Source organism: Centruroides sculpturatus, unplaced genomic scaffold (assembly GCF_000671375.1).
Source record: "Centruroides sculpturatus isolate CEXI.00-Female unplaced genomic scaffold, Cexi_2.0 scaffold841, whole genome shotgun sequence".
In the NCBI taxonomy this organism is placed as follows: domain Eukaryota; kingdom Metazoa; phylum Arthropoda; class Arachnida; order Scorpiones; family Buthidae; genus Centruroides; species Centruroides sculpturatus.
The window spans coordinates 51163-78183 of NW_019385220.1; the positions used below are offsets into that span (position 1 = coordinate 51163).

A 27021-nucleotide genomic window follows, 5' to 3' on the forward strand; every position below is an offset into this window, starting at 1 on the left:
TATATCAAAAAACAGGCCTGTGTCTTGATTTTTAGTTATTAATAACTGACACATTTCTTCATTCAAGTCTCAGAACTGTTTAAGAACCTTGGAGCAGGATAGCCAACATACCTTGGTATAGTAGGACAAACCAGAATATTTGCTGTCTAATTCATTTAAGAAAACAGAGAACTGTCACTGATTTAAGCTTTGAGATCTTATGAAATTGATGATTTTTTTGATAGGTGTCAACACATTTTCCATGTTTATCACCTTTGTGCATAATATGTCTTGTATGATGCAATGTGTATGATGAATCTTGGATGTCATTTATTTTATTTTATTTTATTTTTTGCAGTAATGTCCAAAATCATTGTTTTTACAGTCATTGAAGAAGCTCCATCTACAGCTACAGAAATTATTTTGACAGAGATAGAATGTTCTTGAACTTCTGCAAAAATACACAAGTACATCTTGGCCTCTACTAGTGTTATGCATTGATAACAATTCCATTACTTCCTCAAAAATATTGAAATCAGTGTCACAAGCATGAATTATGTTGTTCATAGTGACAATGTTGTATAACTTTGGTACACTAATAGCATTATTACATATTAAACAAATTATTTTATTTTTTACTTCACAACAAAATTACTCCAATTCCCACTTTTCTTGGAAATCTTGATGTTTGTCAGCAATTTTTTGTTTATTTTTACTACCACTTGCCTTTTGATAGAGACATTCTGAGTACAAAGGGCTGAAATAAATGAGTAATTGTTAACATAAAATAATAGAACATTTTAATAAAAATTAATGTTTTTTTCTTGATAATTAACTTATCAGACCCTGAATAACTGCATAAATTAATAAGCATAATGTAAATAAACCTATTTTTCTTGTTCTCTGAAAGCAAAATATTTCCTGTTATGCACAACAAACAAGTCAGTACAAGACTACTGAAGTGGCACTGGCATGTGATAGTAGGTATATAATTGGCTACTACAATATTCACTGCTAGTATCAGCAGGAAGAAATGGTGCACCTGCACATAAGGCACGTAAGGGAAATGGATGCAACATGATTATAGTAATAAGTCATTGGCAAACAATGTAGTTCATTATTAATAATTATGTATAACAGGATATTGTAAAAATTAAGTTATGAAATTTTTATTAAAGTGTTACTTACATACCATTATATTGACTGGTCACAAAAATATTTTTTGTGAACTGCATGCAGCCCACAAAAAATTTGACATGCTTGATGTACAGTGACTCCAGTTTACCAGGTGTTTTAAAAATTTTATATTATAAACATTTGGGTCACAGAACCATTACAAACAAATATATTGGGTCACTTGAGCAAAAAGTTTGAAAAATGCTGTTCTAGTATATTAATCATCATTAATAAACTGGCAATATGTAAAAAAAAATAAAAATAAACAAACACCTTTCTCTATTCCAGCACCCTTTTAATGCGTTGAAAAACGTTTTCGATCGTTTTAATCGATCATCATCAGTCCAAAATTCGAACTATACAACGAACAAAGTATTCGAAAAAATACAAAAAATTTCACGTCGCTTATTTACAAATTAATGCTAAAGCACATGCGCGTACTTATAAAATGTATAGATTAAACCTAAATAATTAAAAATAGCAACATTATATATCAATTAATATTATAAAAATAAATAATAACGCCGCCTATGCGGTTGCAATAGTTAATCTATGCTATCATAAAAGGACTTCCAAGCTGTTGATAAACTTTCAGCATCTCTGTAGTTGATGCACTGTGGTCGTATGTGCTTTGTGTATTTCAACTTTTTCCAGGTGTTTCACCGCTTGTATTGATCTTGTAGGTTTAATAATTGCGGCCTGATCTCAGTATACTTCAATTCCTTGTTGTTTTGCAAACGCTGCAAGGACCGTGCTATCAAGGCTGCGATTTACTGAGTATTTGTGCTCATCAATCCTTTTCTTCAGGTTCCACATAGTTGCTCCTATATATACTAAGTTGGAGTTAAATCTATGGTCCTTCATAGGTATCGAGTACACTCCTGTCATGCTATTACGTTCAAATCTTTTCTTATCATTTCTTAGAAGCTTATACACTGTAGGATTACGTCTATAAATTATTTTTACATTCCTATCTCTGGCAACTTTCTTAATAATTTTATTTAGAGACGGATGGTAATTAATTACAATTCTTTCCCTTAGTTCAGTTGCTCTTTGTTGCCGGTTCCGTTTTTGCATCCTTGTTATCAGTGCATCGATTGCCTTTCTTCCACATCCCTGTTGCTCAGCTATGCTCCGTATATACTCCAATTCTTTATAAGTGTCATATATGCTGGTACAATGTGTGTAAGCCCTTGTAATCCATGATCGAAATGCTGCCATTTTGATAGGTTCTGGAACTGAGGAATTCTTAGGTATGATGATTGGTTGATAAACTGGCTTACGGTAAATATTCGTTTTGATCTCACCCTCTTTGCATGTAATTGTTAAATCTAAGAAATTAACACTATTTTTACTCTCCTGGTCTAGTTCTAATGTTAGACCATAAGGGTTACTGTTGATTAAGCTTATAAAACAGTGTGTATTTCTATTATTTTTCCACAAAATGAAGATATCATCTACATACCTTGCATATATTATTATATCATTCTGGAAAGAGGGTAAGATATTACTTTCTAGCTTTCTTAGCACCAACTCACAAAGAACAGCTGACATTGGGCTACCCATTGGTATGCCCCGTCCTTGCAGATATGTTTTTCCTTCAAATTCGAAGAACGATGTATGGCAAATCAAATCAGTTAATTCCAAAATGTGCTTATGGTATTTAATAGCATTTTTGATGTTAGCTAATAAAAAAAAAATTTCTTTATGCAGGTTAAAAAAGAATAGTGTAAAAATTGTCTGTTTCTATCTTGTGATATGCATATGATTATGTATAAAACTCCTGGATACTATCAAATATACAAAAGCTCCTGGATACTGTCAAATCCTTAATGAAATTACTTCACTTATTCCAAAATAAGTTGCGTGCACCAATTAAGACCTTGTATATATTAAAATTGAATATGGTAAGAAACATACGATATTTTAATTATGTTTGTAAGATATTTTATGTAAACTTTTTAAAAAATTGTATATATTTTTTAGTTGACTGATGAGGGGCCTTATGCCCGAAATGTACTGTCGTCACATATCAACTAAAATGATGGAAATAAAGCCAAGTGTTTATTTATAACTCAAATGCGATTTCGAAGTCCAATCATTTATTTCTTAATAAAATATTAAATAGTACTTAAAAAATATGGAAATTTCAAGATATTAAAAAAAATACCTGTCTTTATTGCTTTTCGACCAGCTACAAAATTTGGATCATTAGGATCACTCATCCAAGGATTACCTCCATGAAACAAATAAGACCTAGAAAAAATGTTTAAGTAATTTAAATATTATGATAGTATGTATTCAAAATAAAAAGAATTCATATCTTTTAGTAATGTTTGAGTTTAATAGTAAACAGAGATTAATACAGATTAACTTTTAGATCCTTTCTATATTTAAAAATTCATGAAAACATTAATTGAATCAAATCAAACTACTAATTATTATTAATTATTTTTACATGCTATTTTTGAAGCTATAATTTAAGTCAATCATAAGCACAAATGTGTCATTTTAATACATAATATCTGAAAAGTTACTGTGCAGCAAGAAATTTGTTATGGCATTGCATATGAGACCTGCAAGTTGTATATATCACATTTTCACCTTAAGATACCACTCACTCACACACATTCTGGTTTTTGGATGACAGTTTTTGAAGATATTTGCTTATTGTCTCAGTATGACTATCTTTACAGTGCTGTAAAAATTTCCCTTGAACATTTTCAGTCTTTTTCCTCAGGAAATTTATAATTCAAAACTGAATGAAAGCTAATGTAATTAAATTAATCTAGAATCACTTGATTTGAATACTAACAATTTTAGAACAACAACAAAAAATTTTAACAAATGCAAGTGCTGGACTTCTGTTTTTAACATCACATACATAAATATATATAAATACCACAGAACTCATGACTTATAAGATGCATATTGTAAAAATATTTATGTATCCATTGCCAAGTAACCTCTTATCTTATTTCATCATTTAGCAGTGATAGCTAGTAACACCTTCTGAGCTGCAATTAACACCTTCTGAGCAATCAATTATAGAGAAAGCATTGCTTTCTCTATAATTGATTGCTTGCTCACTTACAATCAAGAAATAAACTTTTACTGTAGCATAAAGGTGGTCATACTGGGGTTATTAATAGTGCAGTTACCAAATAGTAGAAAGATTTACTGATTGCATAATCTTCCATAAAATCTGGCCCTCTAGATTTCCAGACCTCTCTCTCTTGGATTTTGAGCCTTTGGAAGACATTTCTGAAATTTGCTGTAGGAGAAACTGCAATATTGTATGCCAAACTTTACTTATTAAAACTTTATTTAAACCTTTTTCACTGCACAGTAATTTTTCAGACACCTTGTACAATACATGGTATAATTTAAATAATTATTATTCAGATAGACAATGGCATCAGCTTGTCAAAATTTAGTGATTAGAATTAATTTTAAGTAATTCAGAGAACTAAAAGAAAAAAATAAATGATTATAATTTGTATTTTAAGTCAAATTTCATCAAAAATTTTTTCATAAAATTTATATGAAAGAAACAACATAGCATATGTCAAAAGTACAAAAGTAATAGAAACAGACAAAACCAGGCACCATGTTGACGCAAACAAATTTAGCAAAACGCTTAATTCACAAACCCTAAAACATTACATTACCATCTTAAGCATATATATATATATAGATGGATGGAAAGTTAATTGCATACCTTTACTCCAAATTACATTATATCTGTACTAGAGGGATTTGCCCCATCTGACTACAGCAGTCCAACTCCTCATTTGTTCTTAATATCAATGATCCATAAAAATTTTGTAACAATCCAACCCTATGCAAGGAGGAGCCAACCCCATTTGGTTCACTGGCTTTACTTCTCTTGTGGGATAGGCAGTCCAACCTACCCTCCAGGTCCAATCCCCTTCTGCTTACTTTGCTCAACCCAAACCCCACTTGTTTCAATTGCTTGTTTAAAAATTGCATGAGGATTCATCAATTTGCATTGTTTCTGTTTTGTTTTTTCATGATAAAAAACAAAAAATATCCAATTAAAATTGAAGGATGGAAAGAAAAATGAAGATATCTGTAAAATTTGCCAGTTCAAATTTTAAATGTGTGATTTTAATTGGATATTTTTCTGTGTTTTTTAAAAGAATGTTTTTAAACTTGACGGCCAAGTAGTCTAAAAAGAAAGGTCAGGTCGTCAATTGTTTGTATTCTGGAACACAAGTGAATAAATGGTGGTTACCAATTTTGGACAGACTGTCTTCAAATTAATAATATATATATTATATTCACTTAATTATTACAACAATGATATAGCACAAAATACAAGGTCTGTTCAAAAAGTATCGGACCTTATTTTTTTCCGCGTAAACCAATGATGCGAGAGAGGCCTCCTTCGGTGGAGTTGTGGAGGGGACAGTCATGCACAGCCCTGAATTTTTTCCCGCCTGCAGAAAGCGTCAGTCGTTGGCAATCGGCGTATGAGTGAGGTCATGTAGTGCGCTCTCGTCGGATTTCACTAAGCTGGAAAATGACTGAACAACGTGAGCAGCGATATTACATCAAATTTTGCCAAAAACCTTGGCGATACCCGAGTGTAAACCATTCGCAAGATTCAGCAGGCTTTCGGGGACGATCCTCGAGGCCAAAAAAAGCGCGGCAGGTCCGCAGCAATATCAAAGGTCATGTTGACAGTTTTTTCGACTCTCGTGGGGTGGTGTGTCGTGAGTACGCACCACAAGGCCAAACCATCGCAAAGGAGTACTACCAGGAGGTCCTTCGTCGTCTTTCCGATACAGTGCGATGCAAACGATGGGATCTGTGGTCGATCAAAACTTGGCAGCTCCATCGTGATAACGCATCCGCCCATTCTGCGCATCTGATTCGGGCTTTCGTCGCCAAACACAATACTCCTGTGGTTCGTCACGCTCCGTACTCTCTCCACATGGCTCCGTGTGACCTTTGGCTATTTCTCAAGCTGAAAATGCCGCTAAAAGGAACCCAAATTTAGTCGAGAGAAGACATCGTGCGAAATGCGACGGACCGGCTGATTACCATTCCAAAAGATGCGTTCCAGCAGTGTTTCCAGCAATGGCAGAAACGCTGGGAGAAGTGTATACATTACCAAGGAGACTACTTTGAAGGAGATTAGGGTTTTGTACCTCAAAGTCAATAAATTTATTTTTGCCGACCAAAGGTCCGATACTTTTTGAACAGACCTTGTAGATGGACTATATCATTACTGAGATAGGTAGTATACAGCACTTGCCTGTGTGCATACAAAAGTGTTACCTTGTGAAAAATCTATAAGTATTTAATTTTCCACATCTAACGACATGGATTTTTTCACTTCTGAATGATACTTTAATTCTAATAAGCGTCCTCTGGTAGACGAGTGCATAAAACCACCAAACTCTGGTAGTTATTTAGTCGTGGGTTCGAACATGGCAAACAGGCTGGCCATGAGGAGTTTTTCCGGGTTTTCTTCACCTAAATAGAGTCCAGCTTCCCATAAAGTTTTCCTGGTTTGCATTTCTCCCAGTAGAACACTCTTGTCACATTGCAGTAACCAAATAAATCAAACTCTAACCAAACCAAATTCAAATCAAACTCTATCAAATCAAATCAAACTCTAATCAAACCAAATTCTAACAGGTGATTATTTATTGTGACATCGTCACAATGCTGGGCTGCAACTTTTCATCACAATATTCTCAATTTTTTTGTGGTAATCTTGCTCCTTACATCATACTTTTCCTCTTAGCAATACAGTTGTGCTGGTCATAGATCTAACTTTGTTTGGGGAGGAGTTTTGAATCAATGTAATGTGACATCCATTGTAAACATGAAGTTCCTATATAGTTAATCTCAGCCTGCTGCCCCCAAGCTTTCTACATCTGGTTGCGTCTTTCATGTGTCTAACTCCTTTCTCGAGATTGAGAAAGGACAGACATACAGACAGAAAACAGTCAAAAAATGTATTGGTCTACAATTTTTTCAAATTGCAGTCCAATAATTTTTCTATAAACACTATATTTACAAAACCATACTTCCCACATAGTTTATACAATCTGTTGAAAAAATAAAAACACTATTATAACATAAAATACTTAATTAATACCCAGCTGGATGCTTCTTAACCTATGCAAAAAACAACTTATCTCACTGAGAGTTATTTATTAACCATAAACATTTTCAACTTGTTCTACAGGCCATCTTCAGGTTTTTAAAGATCAAGGAATATTGATAACTGTTCTATACAAAAAAGAACAGTTAAGAACACATTTAAAATACAAAATTCTTTGGAATATTGAGCTATTTGAATCCAAAGAATAAATTACAGTAATATATATACAATTTAAAATAATAAAACAGATTAAAAAAAGTTGGTTAAAGGTTGAAAATGTTCATTATGGCTAATAAATAATTCTCACTGAGATAAGGTGTTTTTGCATAGGTATAATATAAAAGCAATTATTCTCAGTTTTACAAGATTTTTTTATTTAAACAAGTCATATGAAGTCTTTCGGACATTAAGGTTAGAAACTATCACATGTGGAGCCATCACAACCTGTCTGACACGGATCACTTTTCAAATATTAATAGTAGACCAGTATTCAGCAGGTGGTCAATGACTACTTTTCCTCGAATTACTTCAATTTTATTTGAATCCTTTTCCACAACGATCCCAAATTTCTATCAAGGTTACTGGCCTGCACAAAATATGATTTAAGTGGTTTTTGAAGGTGCCAAGTTTAAATATTCAGACCCTTTTTTATGAAATTTGAATAGTTGTCAGATGACCATTTGATATTTGACTGTGAATGGAGCAGTTTCTTAGAGGTAACATTCTTAGAGGTAGAGAAAAAATTATGATATCTGAAAAAATTTAAGATACCACATTTTGGTGTCTACTTGACCAATGAAATTGTGCCATTTCATGCTGTTTGAGTATCATGATAAACATGACAATGGTTGGCTAAAATAACCAAACTATATGGTTTTTGTTTTATTATAATACTAGAGTATTTGATTTATGTAACTACAAAGGTTATCTTAGGTTGTTCACTTGGTATGATAAACACTTACCTAACACATTTTCAAAATTCTTCATTCCTTTTACTGTACAAAATTTAAAGAATTTTTAAAATTCATGACAATTGGTATTTTAAACCTTTATATAAGATAACATTCGTAGTTATATATTATATTATAGTATTTGATTTATATAAAGGTTAGAAGTATGAAATAATCTAATATTCTTAATGTTTGTTGTTATTTTTTGCCTGAGCAATTCCAGGCTCATCTGCTAGTATTTTATAAATGAAGAGTAGCTATTTAATTAGCCAAGTTATAATCTTGCATTGTCATCTATTCTGTTGAATGTTTCTATTTTGAAGATGGTTATATAATAAGTTAAATAAAATATTTTCAATCAATGTTTGTTTTCTAAACTAAGAAATTGTTTTGGGTATTTATTTATATACAGAGTAGTTATAAGTAAACTGATAGTACTCAAAGTGATGTAAAGAAGACAAAAAATAGTTAATTTTCATGCCACCAAGTGAATTTTGCTGTTATCCATTGAGTAGATTAACAGTTCTGTTCCTAAACTACTACTTTTATCTTCGCCTTTTCCCATGTTTATATAGGGTCAGCATTTCCTTCTCTAATACATTTTTTCCATTTCTCCCTATCAAGGGCTTCTTCTCTTTTAAGTTCCCTCTGGTTCAAGTTTTCTTCCACCTTATCTTTCCAATGCATCTTTGGTCTTCCTCTTTTTCCATCTTTCCTTGACCCTTTCGTAATCTTGTAATACCACTCCTTTATCACCTTTAATCAGTTTAATAGAGGTTTGATGCCTTTTCTCTTGCTCTCTTGATGATCTTTTGATGCCTTATCTCTTGCTTTGGAAATTCTCATCAACTGCCTTTCACCACCTTTCCTTTTGAAAACTTTATAAGCTTCTTATAAAGCCTTTGCTTTCGCAATAGCCACTGCCTTTTTAGTCATTTTATTTGCCAAATGGTAAGTTTATTTTCAGGCCTTTCCATCAAATCCCACCTTTTCTTTGCCTCTTTGTTTTGTTTAACTGCAGATTGTACCTCAGCATTCCACCACCAAAGTTCCTTTCCTCCTGGCAATCTCTTCCCTGAAGTTTTTCCCAAAACCTCTTCTCCAACTTTCAAAATGCAATTACTATTCAGCAATCACCATGTTTGCACATCATCCAGGAACTGGATTTCTTTTAACACTTTTACATTAAACTCTTTCCTTAATTCCTCCTCTTTCAATCTCCATCCTTTGTTCAATCTGGCTAACACAAAAAATCAATCTGGCTGGATCTACCTCCACTCATGTATGTAACCAGTTGATTCGCTTTCTTCTCAAAGTAGGTGTTAACCAGCGCAAGGTCAAAAGCCCATAGCATGATTGACTAGTCTTTCTCCCACACTCCACCTCCCAAGAGCTTTTCTTTCTGCATTCTTCCTCTTCCCAACATGACCATGTAAATCACACCCACAGATTAATCTCTTGTTCATAGGAACACACATTTTAACTTGGTCAAGTTCTGTCCAAAAGTTTGTCTTTTCTTCTTCTCCACTATCTGGCTTAGAAGCACGCATGCACACACAATTGTAATGAAAAATCCAACAACATCCAACTTAACACTTATAATTCTATCACACCTTCATTTAACTCGCAGACTCTGTCTTTTAGAACTTTCAATTATGATACTAACTCCATTCCTTCCTCCCTTATTTGCTCCACTCACAAATAACTTGTATCCTTCACAAAGTTCTTTAGCTTTATTTTCTTTCCATCTTGTCTCTTGCAAGCACAAAATGTTCACTTTCCTTTGCATAAGATCAACCAACTCTCTACTCTACCCATTCAATGTTCCAATGTTTAAAGTACCTATTCTTATACTTGTCTTCTTCCTCTTCTCTTTCTGGACTAACTTCTTTATCCGACCAGTCCTTGGTTCGGTAGCCCCAGCTCATTTGACATAGTTTTCAGACGACATGACTGTGCATCACTTCAGGGGATGTCCTAACACAGTTATAACTTATTTGTAATCTAGCAGACATTCCATGTAGTTTTGGCAAAGGTTTTATGGCCGGATGCCCTTCCTGACACAAACCCTATTTGTTATAAGGCTAAATATATATATATATATAATTTGTTTAAACTAAACTTCACTACAACATTCACACAACTATTGTTTTACCCAGCATGATGTGTGTGTATATATATAGGGGAGGAGTATATAGGCTATGGGCATAGGAGTCACAATAAGTAACCATAATATCTAAATTTAAATATGTCTGGTAGCAAAGACTTGCTTGGGATTCAGATAGTGTAACTGGAAAGTGCACTGCACAGTAAGCAGAGGTTGCGAGTTCAAGTCCCTTTTCACGCTAGTTCTTTTCTTCCAGAATGTTCTAAATTATTTAATAAATTATTATAATTATTAGTTTAGATAAGAGTTGGTGACTAACGTCTACCTCTAGTGCCAAATTACTTAGTTTCTAATTATTAGTTTAGATAAGAGTTGGTGACTAACATCTACCTCTAGTGCCAAATTACTTAGTTTCTAATTATTAATTATAGCATAATAATAGCTTGATTAATTATGGCAATCATTTGGCTTAGAAAAAAGAATAAATAAATATTTTTAGATACCTGTAATTATTAGGACTATTTCGTTTTTCAAATACTTTATCCAAATATTCCACAACTAGTTTTTCTATCACTTCTGGTTTCTGATTGGGTACTATTCTAATGGAAAATTTTCCAATTACTTTTCTTGGAATAACTGTTTTGCATCCATAATCACTAAATGCTCCTTCTATTCCTAATAACAGATAAGTTAATAAAAATAAAATATAGAATTAATTACATATTTAATATTTTTAAGAAAATGATAAAATCAAAAGTTTTATAAAACTGTTTGTCTTCTGATCTCATTTCTAGTTCTTTATTGTTCAAAAAACAATTATTATTGGAGAAAACTAAACTCTTCCATTTTAATGTTCTGGAATCTAAAAATATGAAAACAAAATGGATATACAAATCCTGTCATTTTTAACTTTTCATATGCTAGAAAGTGGAAATATGACACTTTTTCTCCATTTTTTGGCTCTTTTCACCCTGTGGGTACATACAGGGTATTTTTTCATATCCATTGTGGGTTCTGTTGTAACCAGAACTCACCACCTGGTCACAACAGAAGTGACCAATGAGCAATGGAATCTAATATATCTGAGATGAACCACTTATAGAACTCCTGGAGTTTTTCTATCATCTGCATTTGAACTTGGGTCTCCCAGACAAATAAGATCAGCCAACTAACTGTCCTAAAAAATGAATTCTTTCTAGAGATTTAAACAATCATCAAAACATTATCTAAATCATCATATAATAAGCTTCAATGATTCTTAGTAGAAAAAAGTCATCTTGAATTTTTATTAGATCTAATTTCCTCACTTTTAAATCTGCTAACAGTAAATTCCCTTCTTTCCAGCTTGGTTAATTTTGCTCCTTCCTTATGACTTTCCTATGCTCTCATTCTAATTTCCATTTTCTCTTTTTTTATGGTTTTCTTTATATGCAAACTTCAGAAAGCTGGAATGAACAGAAAATGTTGATAATAGGTGGAAAAACCTATTATCAACATTTTCTGTTCATTCCAGCTTTCTGAAGTTTGAAAATTAAAAATGATAGATCCGTATTGAAAATTTAAGATCCTAACAATGGAAAAATTTTAACCCTTTGATGGAGTGTTCAGTTTTTGAATAATAAAAAAAATTGGATGAACCAAATACTTTAAAACTATTTTTCCAATACTAATAGTAATTATAATCTGGATGAAAAATATCTACAAATAATAAGAAAATGATGTGTCAATAGCTGATAGAGTATTTAAAATGATATTACTCAAAAACCTTTCATCCTAAGAAATTTTATGAATATCTTCTTGACTTCTTAAAAATAAATTCTTAAAAAAAAAATAAAAAAACCCTGTAGTTAAAAATAATTTTAACTAAAACATATTCGTAAAGATATATCTTGGTGGCCAAACTGCAGTTCCCATATAAATTATTTACGTATATACAGTGGATTCTTGATCTATTGTTTTTGGCGGGACTCAAGGGAAAAAATGACTGATGCGGAAAAACGACTGACACAAGAAATTTATGACTTCAATGTTATTATTATTTACCTCATATGAAACATGTATTTTCCAGTGATAGGCTTATATGATGGCTTTCTGTAATACTAAAAGATATGGAGCATGTGCACAGACATTCATTTATTATACATTTAAAAAAATTGTTAAGAATACTGAAATTTGTTATTTTCTTTTGGTAAGAATACTTAATATATTGACTCTCTTCTTACACTTAAAGATTATACCATAAAAGTGTCAAAAATGTTAGTGAAATTATAAATTTATGTTATTCACTACATTTTGATTCTCTTATGGAAAAGGGTTCTGACTTTTCTCACTTGTCCAGACAGGATATCTCCTACCTCAAGAAAGCAGAGTTGAAATCTTGTAGGAGATAATCATCATATCTACTCCTTGAAATTATTGTATATTCATCTTGATCCTTTATACTTACGCCCTTTATCTGTAGAAAAATTAACAAGGTTCACCCTATGTCAGAATCTAGTCAACTTTTTATCTGTGATCCCTTCTTACAAGAAAAATTTTTTTTTATTCATTTCTTTGATCCTAATCAAGTTCCCCACCATGATACCATATATTTGTTATGAAAAAATCAGTATCTTAACCTACAATAAACAATATATTCTAATTTAATTCAAGATTTTTAAAAATACCAGTAACTGTCTATTCCCTTACTACTACTACTACTACTACTACTACAATTTTTTTCCTACATTAATGTCTTGCAGTTATTTATAGTCATACCAACAGTGGAGACAGAATTTGAGATAATTTTTCCATAAAAAAACTAACAGAATCGCAATGAAGTTTCATAAAATACACAATGAAGCTTCATAAAAAGTGTAATATTTAATAATAATACAAATCTGTTTATATTACAGCTAGGTATGTCATACATATAGATAATATGTAAGGTTGCAATATGTATGTATATATGAATAATATGTTAGGTTTTTATTGTGTTCACTGTTTTAGTCAACACAGGTGAATTTAATTATAGAGTTATAAAAAATAAAAACTGTCCTCCATGATTGATAGCTGATTTATGGAAGAGAATTTAAAGAATGTTTTCACATTTTAATCTAAAAATAACAAGAAAAAAAAAACTATCTGATCTCTATTGCCTTCTCTTTTTCTCCCACAGCATTTTCCATAAATTCAAATACTGTCTGCAAGGGAGAGAGAAACCTTATCTGTATACAAAATTAAAAGTAGTGATAATAGAAAGTTTTAAAAACCATATTTTGTACTTTATATACAATAAATAATGATTTTAATAAAAGCCCATATTTTGGAAAATGTTTAAGCCCAGCAAGCTTCTAATAGGAATGACATGGTATATTTCCTATATTGATATTATTATTATTATTATTATTTTTTTTTTTTTAAATAAGTTTAAATTATATTTTTTCTTAATATTTTTTTCTTCTTTTTTTATGTTAAATAAAGACAAAAGCATAATTTTTTTTTTATCATCTTTAAAATTCTAAACTTTCAAACTGATTTCATGAATAAAATAAAGAAAACTTATAAATTAAAATTATAAGAAAAAACTTGTCATAATTACTATATAGCTGTAAACATGCTATATCAAGATTCATAATATTTTATAACTACAAATATTAAATTTTGAAATACGGACTAATTTTAAGAAGTATCACATGCCCAACATATTTAAGTCACTTATCCCTCAGGAAATTCATAAGTAACAAGAGAGGTGTAACAAAATCACAGGACATATAATACTTAATGGCAATTTTGTTAATTAAATATTGTTACATGATTATAGATTCTTTTAAAGATAAGCTCTTTAAAAAAAAAATTGGTATACGACTGTTTTTAAAATTACTCAATATAAAAGTATGTGACTTGCAATAACTCAAAATTATAGCTTACATTAACAGCATTTATTTAAAATTTTACCATGAAGAGAGAGAGAAGGAAAACGCCAACGATGCATCAATACTTCTTCCTTTGTATGACGAGATAATCGACTTGCAGCTACTTCACTTCTATATTCATTCTAAACAAAAATTAAAATTTTTTGTTTAAGAATTTATTATATATTGTTCACTAATTTTATTATCATTTTTAAATCATAACTCCATAAATTACTTAAGCAAAAAACGCCATAAAAATACAAGCTGTTCAAGTAATGGTGTTTTATTCCAAATTAATAAATATTCTTCAAGATATCAAAATCTTATCATCAGATCCAATACTTTAAGAACATTAAATTTAAATAAGAATTAGCTATTGCCATTAGTACCTATTTGATTTTAAACAAAAAATTAAAATAGTAATGATCTCAACCCATAAATGTAGCTCAAGACATCAATAAGACAACAGGAATGACTTTATTTTTGAATTTGCTGCATTTTCTAAACACTAGAAGAGAATGTTAATTATTTTATCACAGTATTTGTGCTGCAATTTGAAAAAACTGTAGACCTATAAATTCCCACTGTTGACCATCCATCTGTCTTTCCTTAATCTCAAGAACGGAGTTAGACAGATGAAATCTGAGACCAGATATGGAAACCTTAGGGGCAAGACGCCACAATTAACTATATACAAACTTCTGATGCAAACTGGAAGTCACATTACGTCAATTCAAAACTTCTCCTGAAAGCAGTTAGTAGATGACCAGCATAATTCTATTGTTAACTTTCCATCAGTCGCACTGTATTTGTCAGATATATCTGTGATTCTATTGAAATATTGAAAAGAAAAACTATTTTAGAGATTTATAGTTCAAAAAACACTTTTTGAATATATTTCTTTTTATCTTTTAGTTTTGGCAATCAATGTTTACATTTTATGTACAATTGGTACAAATTATTTGGACATGTTCCAGACGTAAGTTAGTTTTACATTTATCATAAAAATATTTGGTCAACCTTGTCCTTTTTGAATCCTCTGACAACTGACACACTGTTTCCGCTTCCCACCTTCTTTATTATTTTCATTATTAACTGATGGTGCAGGCATCACTTCTGATGGATGGCATCTTTGTTGAATTTAGCCTATAACTAATTCTGCAGATAACATCTTCAAATAACATCTACATGACTTCACTTTGTATTTGTTGCCCATGTAGATTACTTGTGAGTTTATCCCACAAATATTGGGTTGTTCGAAAAGTAATTTCATTTTTTTTACCACTAGACGAATTAGTCGTATTTTTCCTGCCATTTTCATTCTAAACCGTATTATCATTATATATTATATATTTTGACAGCTAGCGTTTTAAGGCTTATTTGTAAAAAATTTTGTTTGATTTTGTGCAATTGTTTATTTTTTGTGTCCCATCAAATATGGAAGATCAAAAGCAGCATTTTTGGCATATTTTGCTCTTTCATTACCAAAAAAGTAAGAATGCTGTTCAAGCGAGAAAAAAAATTGTGAGAGACATGCATGGAGATGATGTATTGACAGAACGACAGTGCCAAAACTGGTCTACAAAATTTCGTTCTGGCAATTTCAATATTAAAGATACACCACGTTCTGAATGGCCAGTTGAAGACAATGAAAACAAAATAAAGGTACTGCCGAACTGCCGAACAACATGTGAAATTGCTAAGAGATTAAATTTGTCAAATTGAACTGTTCATGATTACTTGAAACAAACTGGTTTTGTTTCAAAGCTCGAAACATAGAACATATGGGCTTTATGAAGCTTTAAGAACATATGGGTTCCATATGTTCTTAAAGAGAGATGTTCTCTTTGGTGGGATTTTACGGAAATTTTTTTTTTGAGATTTTAAAGAAATTTTTTTACTCGATGGCAGTACACTTTTGAATCAATTGTTAAATTGATTCAAAAGTGTACTGCCATTGAGTAAACAAATGGAGTAATATAAAACAGAAAAGGCCAGAATTGATCAACAAAAAAGGTGTAGTGTTTTGCCACAATAATGTCAAATTTCACACAAGTTTGGTAATTCGTCAGAAACTGTTATAACTTAGATGGGACATGCTATCACATCAACCATATTCTCCAGATCCAGCACCCTCAGATTATTACTTGTTCCGGTCTATACAAATTTTTTTTAATTGTAAGACATTTACTTGAAATGACCAATGTCAAAAATCACTTGGATCAGTTTTTTGTAAGCAATGATCAAAATGTGGTGATCCACCAAATGTATATATATTTTGTCTTTAGTATTAAACTTAATATTAAGTTTCCTAAGTCTTTTGTCTATGAACTTTCTCGAACTTTCTAACGGTCTTTCCTCCCTGCTGGTGGTAAAAACGTTTCTGAGAAATACAACAGAAAACAAGGGTGTGGAAGAGACCCCGAGGCAAGTCAGAGAAAAAGAGGGACATTCTGAAGCTAGCGTTCGAAGGAGACAGACAGGTAGAGAAGGAAGTCCTGGTCGTCGAAACCAGAGAGAAACTGAATGATCTGAGAACATTGAGAGAGAAAAATAACGGAAGAGACAAAAGGAAGGAAAATCAGCAAAAGTCTTTACCTAGATACTAGCGAAGTATAAAGGAAGGAAGGAAGGAAATACGGGTACCCCACCAGCAACTTTGTCTTGTTCTTATTAATCTAAAATCTTAATTTTAACTCTTTCGTTCTATATTTCTTCATTAGTATAAAAGTTAAGGTAGGTTAAGAAAAATCTTGCATTGTCGCGAAAAAACCATGTCACTCCCTTGTACCAATAGAAGTATATGTTACGAAAATCGTATATATTGGAGTTGGGATCCGAAAGAACTTTGTATATGTAAAACTGCACGAGCCGACAATAAAAACTTTTATTGTAGACAACTTTCATTGTATTGTTCGTCCACATGCTCACCACAAAAACTTATGAATGTGAAATCATGCTATTACCAGAAATGATGACAACAGGTATTTGACCAAAATGGTCGATATATAATTCAATAAAATATTTATTTATTATAAAAATATTGTTTTTTTTCCCCATGGAAAAAAAATGAAATTAGTTTCTGAACAATCCAATATTTAGTAAGGCATAAAGAATTACCATAGGCCATTGACAGGAAGTGCAGGCAACATTGTACATAGCACATATTTTGTCCACAATATCGACACCTGTTTTTGTATTGTTATAGAAAGTGATAATTTCTGGCTCTTGCTGCTGCCCTATACTTTGACCTATAGCATCATCATAATATAAAGATGATATTGCAATAACATTTTTGTTGTTCTTAGGAACATATGATACAATAGTTGCCTCTATCCCAAAACCAAACAAACTTGACTATATTTATCTGTTCTTTGTTGAGATAAATTCAGCTGGAAGTTGTGGCTTATTTTTCCTTAAAGTACCTAAAAATGAAAGCTTTTTCTTCTGCAATTCAAATACCAAATTTATATCTGAAAATCAATTGTCTGCAGTAATATTTCAACCAGTATCATATATCAGTTCTACTAACTTTCTCACGACATTAGAAGGTTTGTTACTTATGCAATAAGGACCCTCAGGTTGCTTTCCAGGATAAATTTCCAAGTTATAGGAATAAAACAACTTTGCATCTACCAACACAAATTTTTATGCCATGTTTGTTAGGTTTTAAAGGAATATACTGAAGAAATATGCATCTTCCTCGAAAAGCTTCCAATTTCTCATCTATGGTAACATTTTGTCTGAGATGAGTTTTTCTTGCAGTTCTTCACAAATTGTTCAAAAATGTCCCTGACAGGGGCAACCAATCAAATTTCTCTCTTTTCTCTTGTAGAAAATCGTCAAATCTAATGCTTCTTATGAGAAACTTGAATCATCTGAGACTCATTATGTGACGGAATTTTTCAACACCATCATCTGTACCCCAAAGTTCTTCCAGACTGTTTGCTTCCTCTTAGTGCTCCCACCAAATACAGCAGACCTATAAACGCTTTAATCTCAATCTTATCTGTAAATTTTGCATCTTTTTCTCTTGAAAAGTTTTGCTGTAATTTTTATATATTGATTGGTAAATTGTCTTCCAATAAATTGTCTGTAAATAGACATTTCAAACATCCCAGTTGTTTTGGCAAATCTTGATTCTCCAATTACACCAGGAAGTTTAATTACAATATTGTGAGCATTTCAACAAACTCTGTTAGAGCTAGAAACCATTTTCCAAGTCATAATGCCATTCTTTCTGATGAAATTTACTTCACTGATACTTTCACTACATTCTCCTTCTGCATCTTGTTCACTCTCTAAATTGTTTTTCCTTTCCTCAAAATTGTTGTGTTCACTTTCCAAACTATTGTCACTCACATCATATTCAGAATTATCTTCAGGTTCACTATTCAACAAAATAGTGCAAATTAGTTCAATATCTTGCTCATTTTCTAGGCTAAAACACTCCATCTTGCTACCAACACACCAGCTTTTACAGTTACATAATCAATCGCACTGTATCTCACAGATACAAGAAGCACAATGGCACTAAACAAAAATGCAGAAATGACACTAGGTCAACAAGTTCTAAGAAGTTAAACATTAAGCTACTGAGACATCTGGTTCAGCACACCTCACATTTTCTAGAAAATAAACAATTCAAAGCACTTGTATCTGAGAGATACACCGTGACTGATGGAAAGTTGATCAATTTCAAAAGCTATCAATCAAGCAGGAATACCCAAACATGTTGGGTATTACCCCTCAATGGTTAGGCATTGACAGTCATAATTTCATTTGAAGATCTGCATAAAACAATAGTTGCATTTATAATTATTTGGTGTTTCTACACCTCTGCAGTCTGTGTGAGACCAATTTTTGCATTTTTGTCTGGGTCTTCTTAGATTTTCACTTTCTAATGCCTCTGGTTTGATTTTCTGGAGTAGCTAATAAAAAATTTACAAATTCTAATATCTCTACTCAATTTTCATAATTTAGTATCATTTGAAATACACAAAATATCACCTAAAGGCACTGCTTGTTGAACTTCATTGCCATATTGGATTTCTGACACTTTTTTGTTGGCCTAACAGGATATTATAAATCAAACAAAACACAGGAATGAGAACCTAAATATGTGTAGTTTATACACAATCATTAAAACTGTTACGGTAATGTGAGATCCGGACTTTTGGTGACGAAAATATCGCTCATTTATTAACAAAATTGTTAATTAATCAAAACTTTAGTTTATGTAACGCCCTAGTAGAAAAAACGATCTTGCCCGGGATTGTGTAAACTTTCCGGTCTTAAGTAGCAACATCTATTGTTCTCTGCAGAACTTGCATCTTATCTTGCAAAAAGGTTGATAGCATCTAAATGTCGTCATTTGTTATAGATCCCTGGAACACCTATAACCCCTAACCTATGTACATCCGATCACGTGGTGGAAATTCCCCACTAAAACGGATAAAAGGCCGTTCTTACCCCTTCTCAGGGGAGTCTATTACCGAACGCAGGATTAACAACATCGCGCCCATCTTCCAAATGAGCCGAATTCCGATCTCCGATGAACCTCGAATTAAATGAGCGCGAAAGTCGCGATTTTATATAATTTGTGCCGTATTTGTGGATTATTCTTTGAATCGATATTTTAAAGGCATCCACGTTCAGAATTGTTGATTATATGAGGTATGAAAGTACGGTGAAACTCTCTCTAAGTCGGTATAGAAACTCTCTGACGGTATAGAGCTTTGTGTAGTTTTTGTCATTTTTCCTATTCTTTAATAAATTGTTATTTTTATATTTGTTAAAGTAATGGTAGACTCCTTTACTCGATCTCACCCTTCACCTTATCGTCGACCCCAATCACCTCCCTTTCCCCTCGGTTGACATTTTATCCTGACTATAGAGCGGGAGCCTTACGCCCCCGTATTCACAGTAAGATCTGGCAAGATCAGAGAGAGAGGGACGTGCAAGACAGACAGCCCTGAGTAAATATATAAGAGTGGAGACAGTCCAAGTAGAACCTCGAATAAAGTCAGAATAAGTGTCTGTATTCCTGTCTCACGGGGGGGTCTTAAGTGCATCACAAAGGGTGTATAAACACAAAGTAAACCACATAAAACAAAAACTAACAATTTAAAATAAAGATGGACTTATCTTCAGTTGAAATTTGTAAACTAATTTTCAAAAACAACATACAAATGATTCTGATGGAAACAACTGTGTCAGTACTTTTGGAATGAAAAGGGTGCTAGAAATTTTTCATTCACTCTGTATACAGTATACAAGTGTGCACATGCATAATTTAAAAATAAAATCAAAATTTGTTTAATATATAAAAATATTTTTAACATACAATGTCAAAATCAATATTTTCATAAATTTTCTTCTCATCTTCAGTCACAGGTACTACATCATCCATAATTCCAGGAATAAGTATTTCACCTTTTTCATTTACTAAACTTCCCATTAAAGCTATTAAATCTGTCATTGCTTCATGACTATAATAAATATGCATTAGTAAATATTAAAATAAGATACAATATAAATTATGTAACAATACTTACACTGTTCCACCATAAACACCAGAATGTAGATCTTTTTGGGAACAGATAACCTCAATAAAAAAGTAGCATATTCCTCTAATATAAAAAATAATTAAAATTTAATCATAAGCATCAAAATGCAAAGTGACATTTAAATTTAAAACAGAATTTTCAAATTTATATAAGTATATACAGTTGAGTCTGCATAAGTAGCCATAGGTATAACTAGACACTGTCAGTTAAGTAGTCAGTTTTCTGTGGTCCCAGCAAACTTACATAGGCATTAATGTTAAAAAACTCTGGTTTACTCTAAACTGTTTAACGCATCACCACTGGATAAAATCGACACACTTTCTGTCCCACATTCCTTTAGATGTCTGATAAGTTGACTTCCCTCCTGAAAAAAATGAGTTCATACCACACAGCTTGACGTCACAGCAGAATCCAATTTTGCATTTTCTCACCTTTCATTCACGTATTATTTGCAGCAAGTGTTTCACATTTCTGTTAGAAATGAGTATTAAAAACCTAAATTGCAATGCTTACGCTTAAGAAAAAAATACAAACTTGTTTCTGAATTTGAATGTAATAAAGTTTCACAAGCCAAATTTGCAAAACAAAAAAAACACCTTCTAAGAACAACATTAGTGGGAATTCTGAAGAAAAAAAAAATTACTCTTTTTTCTTCAGAATTCTTTTAAGAAACTTTTTCTTGGGTCTTCATTGTGGCTGTCTCAAAAATGCCAGAGAAAGTCGCCGTACAAAGATGTCAAAGATGCTCTGTTACAATGGCTAAAGCAACTTGTTCATCAAATCTTCCTGTTTTGGGGCCAATACTGAAACAAAAAATGATGGAAATCACTGGGGTACTTGGAGTAGAAACCAACTTTAGTGCCAGTGATGGATGGTCAGTGATACATTGCATGTACTGTATAAAGCACTACTGTATTTTCCTAATTGTAGTTTTGTGATTTAGTTCAACTTTGTTTTAGTTGTCATATCAGATAACTCGACACATTTCTGCCTCTCCTTTGGGCGTTGACTTAGGCAGACTCGACTGTATAAGGTCAATTACTTTCCCTGCTATTATATATAACAGGAGGAAAGTATAACAATCAGTTGAAAAATGAACCGAAGATTTTTATATTTTTGGGCTCAAGACTTTGAAATGTTGAAAAATGCAAAAAAATTTAGGGTTATTTTTTCCTATTTATGTTGATGTTAATTTGTATGAGAGAACACAATTTTGTTCACCCACTTTAAAGCTTAACTCCTGTGTCTGTCAAAAATATCCAAAAGTTTGCAAAGAGGTTTGTGAGTTAGGAGCATTAAATTTTGATGGTTAAAGGCCAAGGGATTGGGAGATTGAGGATTATCATATCTATGATGTGGTTGGACTTAATGAAGATTTTACTCATTATTAGCATTAATTTTTATAAAACTCATCACTAACCTCAAAATTACCATTTTATAATAATTAGTAATAATAGATTTTTAAAATAAAATCTCATAACAAATGGCACCACATACAATTTTAACTTTTTTGTTGTAAAAGTTATGCAATTCATTGCTGAATTTTTTTAATATGAAGAAAATGTTTAGCACAGTCCATATTAGTCATAATTCCAAGTATAAATCCTAGATAAAAATATTTAATGCATTTATTCAATAATTACAATGAATTAGTAGTAAGTTGAATGTCTATTATTTAAAAATTTGGTATAAATTTTTAAACAACAGCCACTGAACTTCACCAATAAAGATTTCTTAAATCTTCATTCAAAGCCTGATTTATTCTGGAACAGTTTAAGTTACAGTTAGCATGCAAAAGATGGAATGTAAATTTATTTTCCTGAAAGTGATGCAATTTATTAGTTATATTGAATTTTTTACTGCCCAAACATTTAAGTAACCACCAAAGGATATTGTTCTGTTTTACATACTGAAATGTTAGTGTATACCATTTTCTTTCTTTTTTTATATATATTCTGCTTTTCATTTATTATTATTCAAATAGTATTTCAAAAATGAAACAGTATAAACTAGAAAAAGCTTTGTAATCTACAATTACCTTAAACCGTAAGTCAGACATGGCTTTTTTGTTCCAAGCCAGTAATTATCAGAAATGCAAACATAGTCAACATCTTTAAAAAATGTATCTTTTCGAGCATCAACAAGTTTATCTAATCCTTCAGAACCAGACTCTTCCATCCCTTCAAAACAGAACTATTAAAAATATGTTTTATGAATATCACGAACAAAATTAAATATATTAACTATCAATTTATAAAATATTAAATATAAAATAAAGTTCTCTTTTAATTATATAAAATATATAATAAAAAAAAAATCAGTCTTTATAAATTTACTATATAAAATATATAGTAAATTTATAAAGACTGATTAAAAAAGAAAAAGAGAAATCATAAATACAATTTTAGAGTTTAAATTAAATTGCCAATTATTATTTGACTTCTCTTATTACAAAATAATTTTTGGTAAAAAAACTAATTCAAGACATGTTATATCTTTTAATATATTTTTTAAAGTATTTAAAAAAATTATTTTATTCAAATAAATTCATTACAAAAATTGAAACTTTCTGAAGATTAAACAAAAAAGCAATAACAATTCTTAATTTTTCTTATGCTAAGAGGACAGGATGAAGTAACCACTTTGGTTACTAAGTTGAATTAATTAAAGCACCTTTAAAAGTGAATAAAGTCAAAAAAATGTAAACATTTTCTATCTTAATTAACAGGCCATTTTCAGGTGTGGACAGTTGAATGTAAATTGCAAGTGTTGGTAATAAAGGAAGATGGGATAGACTCAGAGTAAATAGGAGGAGACAAATTATGACAGCAGCAATTGATGTGAAAGACTAAGAAGAAAAGAATTCTGTCCATTAACCAAGTCAAAAATATTAGCATTCTTTAAACTTCAGCACTTTTAAAGGCCCTAAGAGGTCTTGTCTGAATGATTTTTTTAGTACAGGTAGCCCTCAGTTAACGCCGCAGTTCCGTTCCTGCAAAAGCCGGCGCAAATCGAATTGGCGTAAAACGAACCCATATTTACAGTGAAATATAGGGTTAGGTTCCACATAAGTGAAAAATACGCAAATAATTTTGTTTATTAATACAATATAATACAAAATACATATAAATTTTTAATTTTTAAAATGTATTTTATCATAAAATAAAGTGAAATGTTTTTATTAAAAAATTTTAGTTTCGGATCTCTTATATTTTTCGGAAAAAAGTATCCATCCAAAAAAGATTGTTTACATTTTTGTTTTCTTTCATTGAGAATTTCAGAATATGGTCGAATGGATGTGATGATGCTTTTTTTTACATTTGTACTTCACTCCAATCGTTGTCTAACCTACAAAGTTCATCTGTCAAACTTTCCATACTTGAAAGGATACGTTAACCCAACATAGAGCTACAGACGAGCGGAGACACTGATTGGTCGACCACTGGTCATCGTAGCGCATGTATAAGGTCAGTTTGAGCGGGAAAATTCAAGATGGCTAAGGAGAGATAGATATCATCTGGCTAATAAAAAAGTATTGCCTGACCAACGAGAAGTAGATTTGTCTCACTAACGATAGTTTGTGATCGCCAGAAGTGCTACTGCGTTGTAAGGTGTTTTCCTGAACAAACTTATACGGGATACATTCATTGGCGCTATGGATTCGGACTCCATTTATTGGACTATTAAGTTTAATAACTTGACTCGTGGGTACCTAACTGTTTAGTATTTTAATATTAATTTAATGCAAATGTATACATACCCAATAAGATTAAACAGGAAAACTAAATATATTCAATAAAAATCTTTGTTTTAACGAATGTAAAATGTTGGGGCTCGGTAAATATGTCAACCCTGAAATGAAAATCAGTCTGGCATAGGGAAAATTGGGGAATTACACCTCGAAACAGTGAATTGCGCAGCGGCGTTATTGTGAATCAGCATAAATTGAACCGGCGTAAACCGAGGGCTACCTGTACTTGATTTCTTACTATTCTCTCAATTTGTTTTATTTCCTTCAGAATTAGCACAAGATTGATGTTGAGAACAAATCACACAGATTTTTTTTCGTTTTGAAATTTTTTTTTTGTAAAATAAACCAGTTAACTTTTAAACTTCAAAATAAATTTATATACCTTTATGTTCACAGGTAATTTCCTTCCAGTTCTATGATAAGCTTGAATTGCATGTATCCAACAAAGAACAGGTCCTTTATCGTCAGTTGAACCTCGTCCATATAATTTTCCATTTTTTTCAGTTAAAACAAATGGCTCTGTATCCCAACCATCCTCCTGTAATCAAATTTTATAAAGAAATACTTGAAAATGAATAAACTTTTACTTTTTATAATTGTATTTACATGAGATTAAGTTTTTTAAATATAATTAAATTTACAAATCTTTATTTAAATATAATTATAAAAATTAACAAAAAGTTTGGCTAAACCATATTACTTGTGTTTTTATACACCTTCAATAATTAATTATTTATATAAGTTGTTCATTTAACATTTATTCAGGTGCAAAGATATCTTTCCAGATATCTTCATATGCATATGGTGCAATAGTTCCATGTGGATGGCTGAGCAGCTAAGTGACAGTCTACTATTTTGGGGATCCAGGATTAAATCCAGACAGGTCAAAAAACTCCAGAAATTTTTCAGTGGTAGTGGTCTTCCAGATATGTCAGGCTCTGTCCTGACATATCTGCAAACAAAACATCTCTGGCGACTTCGTTACGACGGTCAGGAAGAAACACAGTCAGTCACCACCTGAAGCAGACCTCGGTGGAGGTTGAAAGCATTTGTGGAGTAGTTAAGAACATAACACTTGTACAGAAAGTTTTTTCTGGATTATTATTACTTCTACAACAAATTTAAAAAATCTTTCCATAAGTGACCACGTGACATTCTCCTATCCAATCAAAAGTAACAATCTAGAGTTCATTATTTAGGAAGTGTTATCACTCATCTAACTAATGTACAGTAAATACAATTAATTCTAGGTTGATAAAACAAAGATAAAGACTTTTTTTGAAAAAAAAAAACAAAAGTCTGTGGGAAAGTATAAAAATAAGATTGGTTAGGTATATTCTAGATCTAAAAGAATAAGAACTGAGAATTCTTGAATTTCTTGAAATCTCTACTCTTCTCAATTCTTCAAATCTCTACTTTCTCATAAAAAGTATTCCATCATGCTTGATGGGAATTTCTAGTAATTATAAATTATGCATAATCTTTTTTTCACTCAAGCATTTTATGACTGATTGTCTTTTTGCAAGCAGAGAACTGAAGAAATAAAACTTCTTCCTATCAGTATAAATATAAAAAATATCTTGATGACACTAATGTCTTCCTGTCAGTCATTTCAATCACCAGCAATAATCCAAAAATAGTTCTCACTTGATGAGACAACCTTTTATTTGAGGCTAAACCTCTGAAGAAAAATGTAAAATGGGTAAGTATCCCATTTTATATTTTCTATGCAATACATTTTATAAGTCACCTTGAAACTTGTATAGTTGTCACTAAATAGAACTAGAAATAACTCTGTAGTGCTCTGACACTATTTGTATTTATATTATTAACTCTGTGTATTTATTGTTATAGTGTATCGGATTTTTTTGTTTATAAGATTTTTGTTGTTGTGAATTGCATTTTGGATGTTGGGTTAACATGTTGTGATTGGCTCGTAGACAGGTTACATGGTGGCACACATGACCCCCGGGAAGAAGGGGGTATAAATGGTGAGCTACTACACGTAAGAAGGACCTATTTTTGGTTTTCTTTGGAGTACGAGATGTTCCCTAAGCCAGGAAGGACGGAGTCTTTGGGAAGAGATTGAAGGTAAGGGTTGCTGCCATTTTTTGAGGAAAGACTGATTGAGCATGAAGGGAGAGCGAAATCCATCTCCATCAGTGTCATGACGACTAAGGAAACAGACTGTGGTGATTCGTGATATAGACTAGAAAGTGTATGTGTAAGGAGGTTTATTTTCAATGGACTGGCTCTCAACCAATCGGCCAACGTGCAGATAAAATTATATGAGACGTAATATATGGGCTTATTGGATTGAAGTGAACTAAAAGGGAATAGTCCCTCAACTGAATACGATCGCCTGTGTAATTATTGTAATCATTAGTATACAGGGTGACCCAACGAAAACGAAACGGCGGAGTTATCATGTTCGTCCAAGCAAATCGCTCAGAC

The 27021-nt window shown here is 31.7% G+C and overlaps 1 protein-coding gene across 1 annotated transcript in view; it reads right to left on the reverse strand.

Moving 5' to 3' along the window:
• Positions 1-27021, reverse strand: part of LOC111636340 (cytosolic non-specific dipeptidase-like) — a 66363-nt gene that overhangs the window by 3351 nt on the left and 35991 nt on the right. The window contains exons 4-10 of the mRNA XM_023381558.1: positions 24950-25105; positions 22855-23009; positions 20805-20879; positions 20594-20738; positions 14291-14390; positions 10858-11029; positions 3326-3411 (exon numbers count right to left, since the gene is read on the reverse strand). Of these exons, the coding sequence (XP_023237326.1) occupies positions 3326-3411; positions 10858-11029; positions 14291-14390; positions 20594-20738; positions 20805-20879; positions 22855-23009; positions 24950-25105 (889 nt within the window). The remainder of the gene's footprint in view (positions 1-3325; positions 3412-10857; positions 11030-14290; positions 14391-20593; positions 20739-20804; positions 20880-22854; positions 23010-24949; positions 25106-27021) is intronic.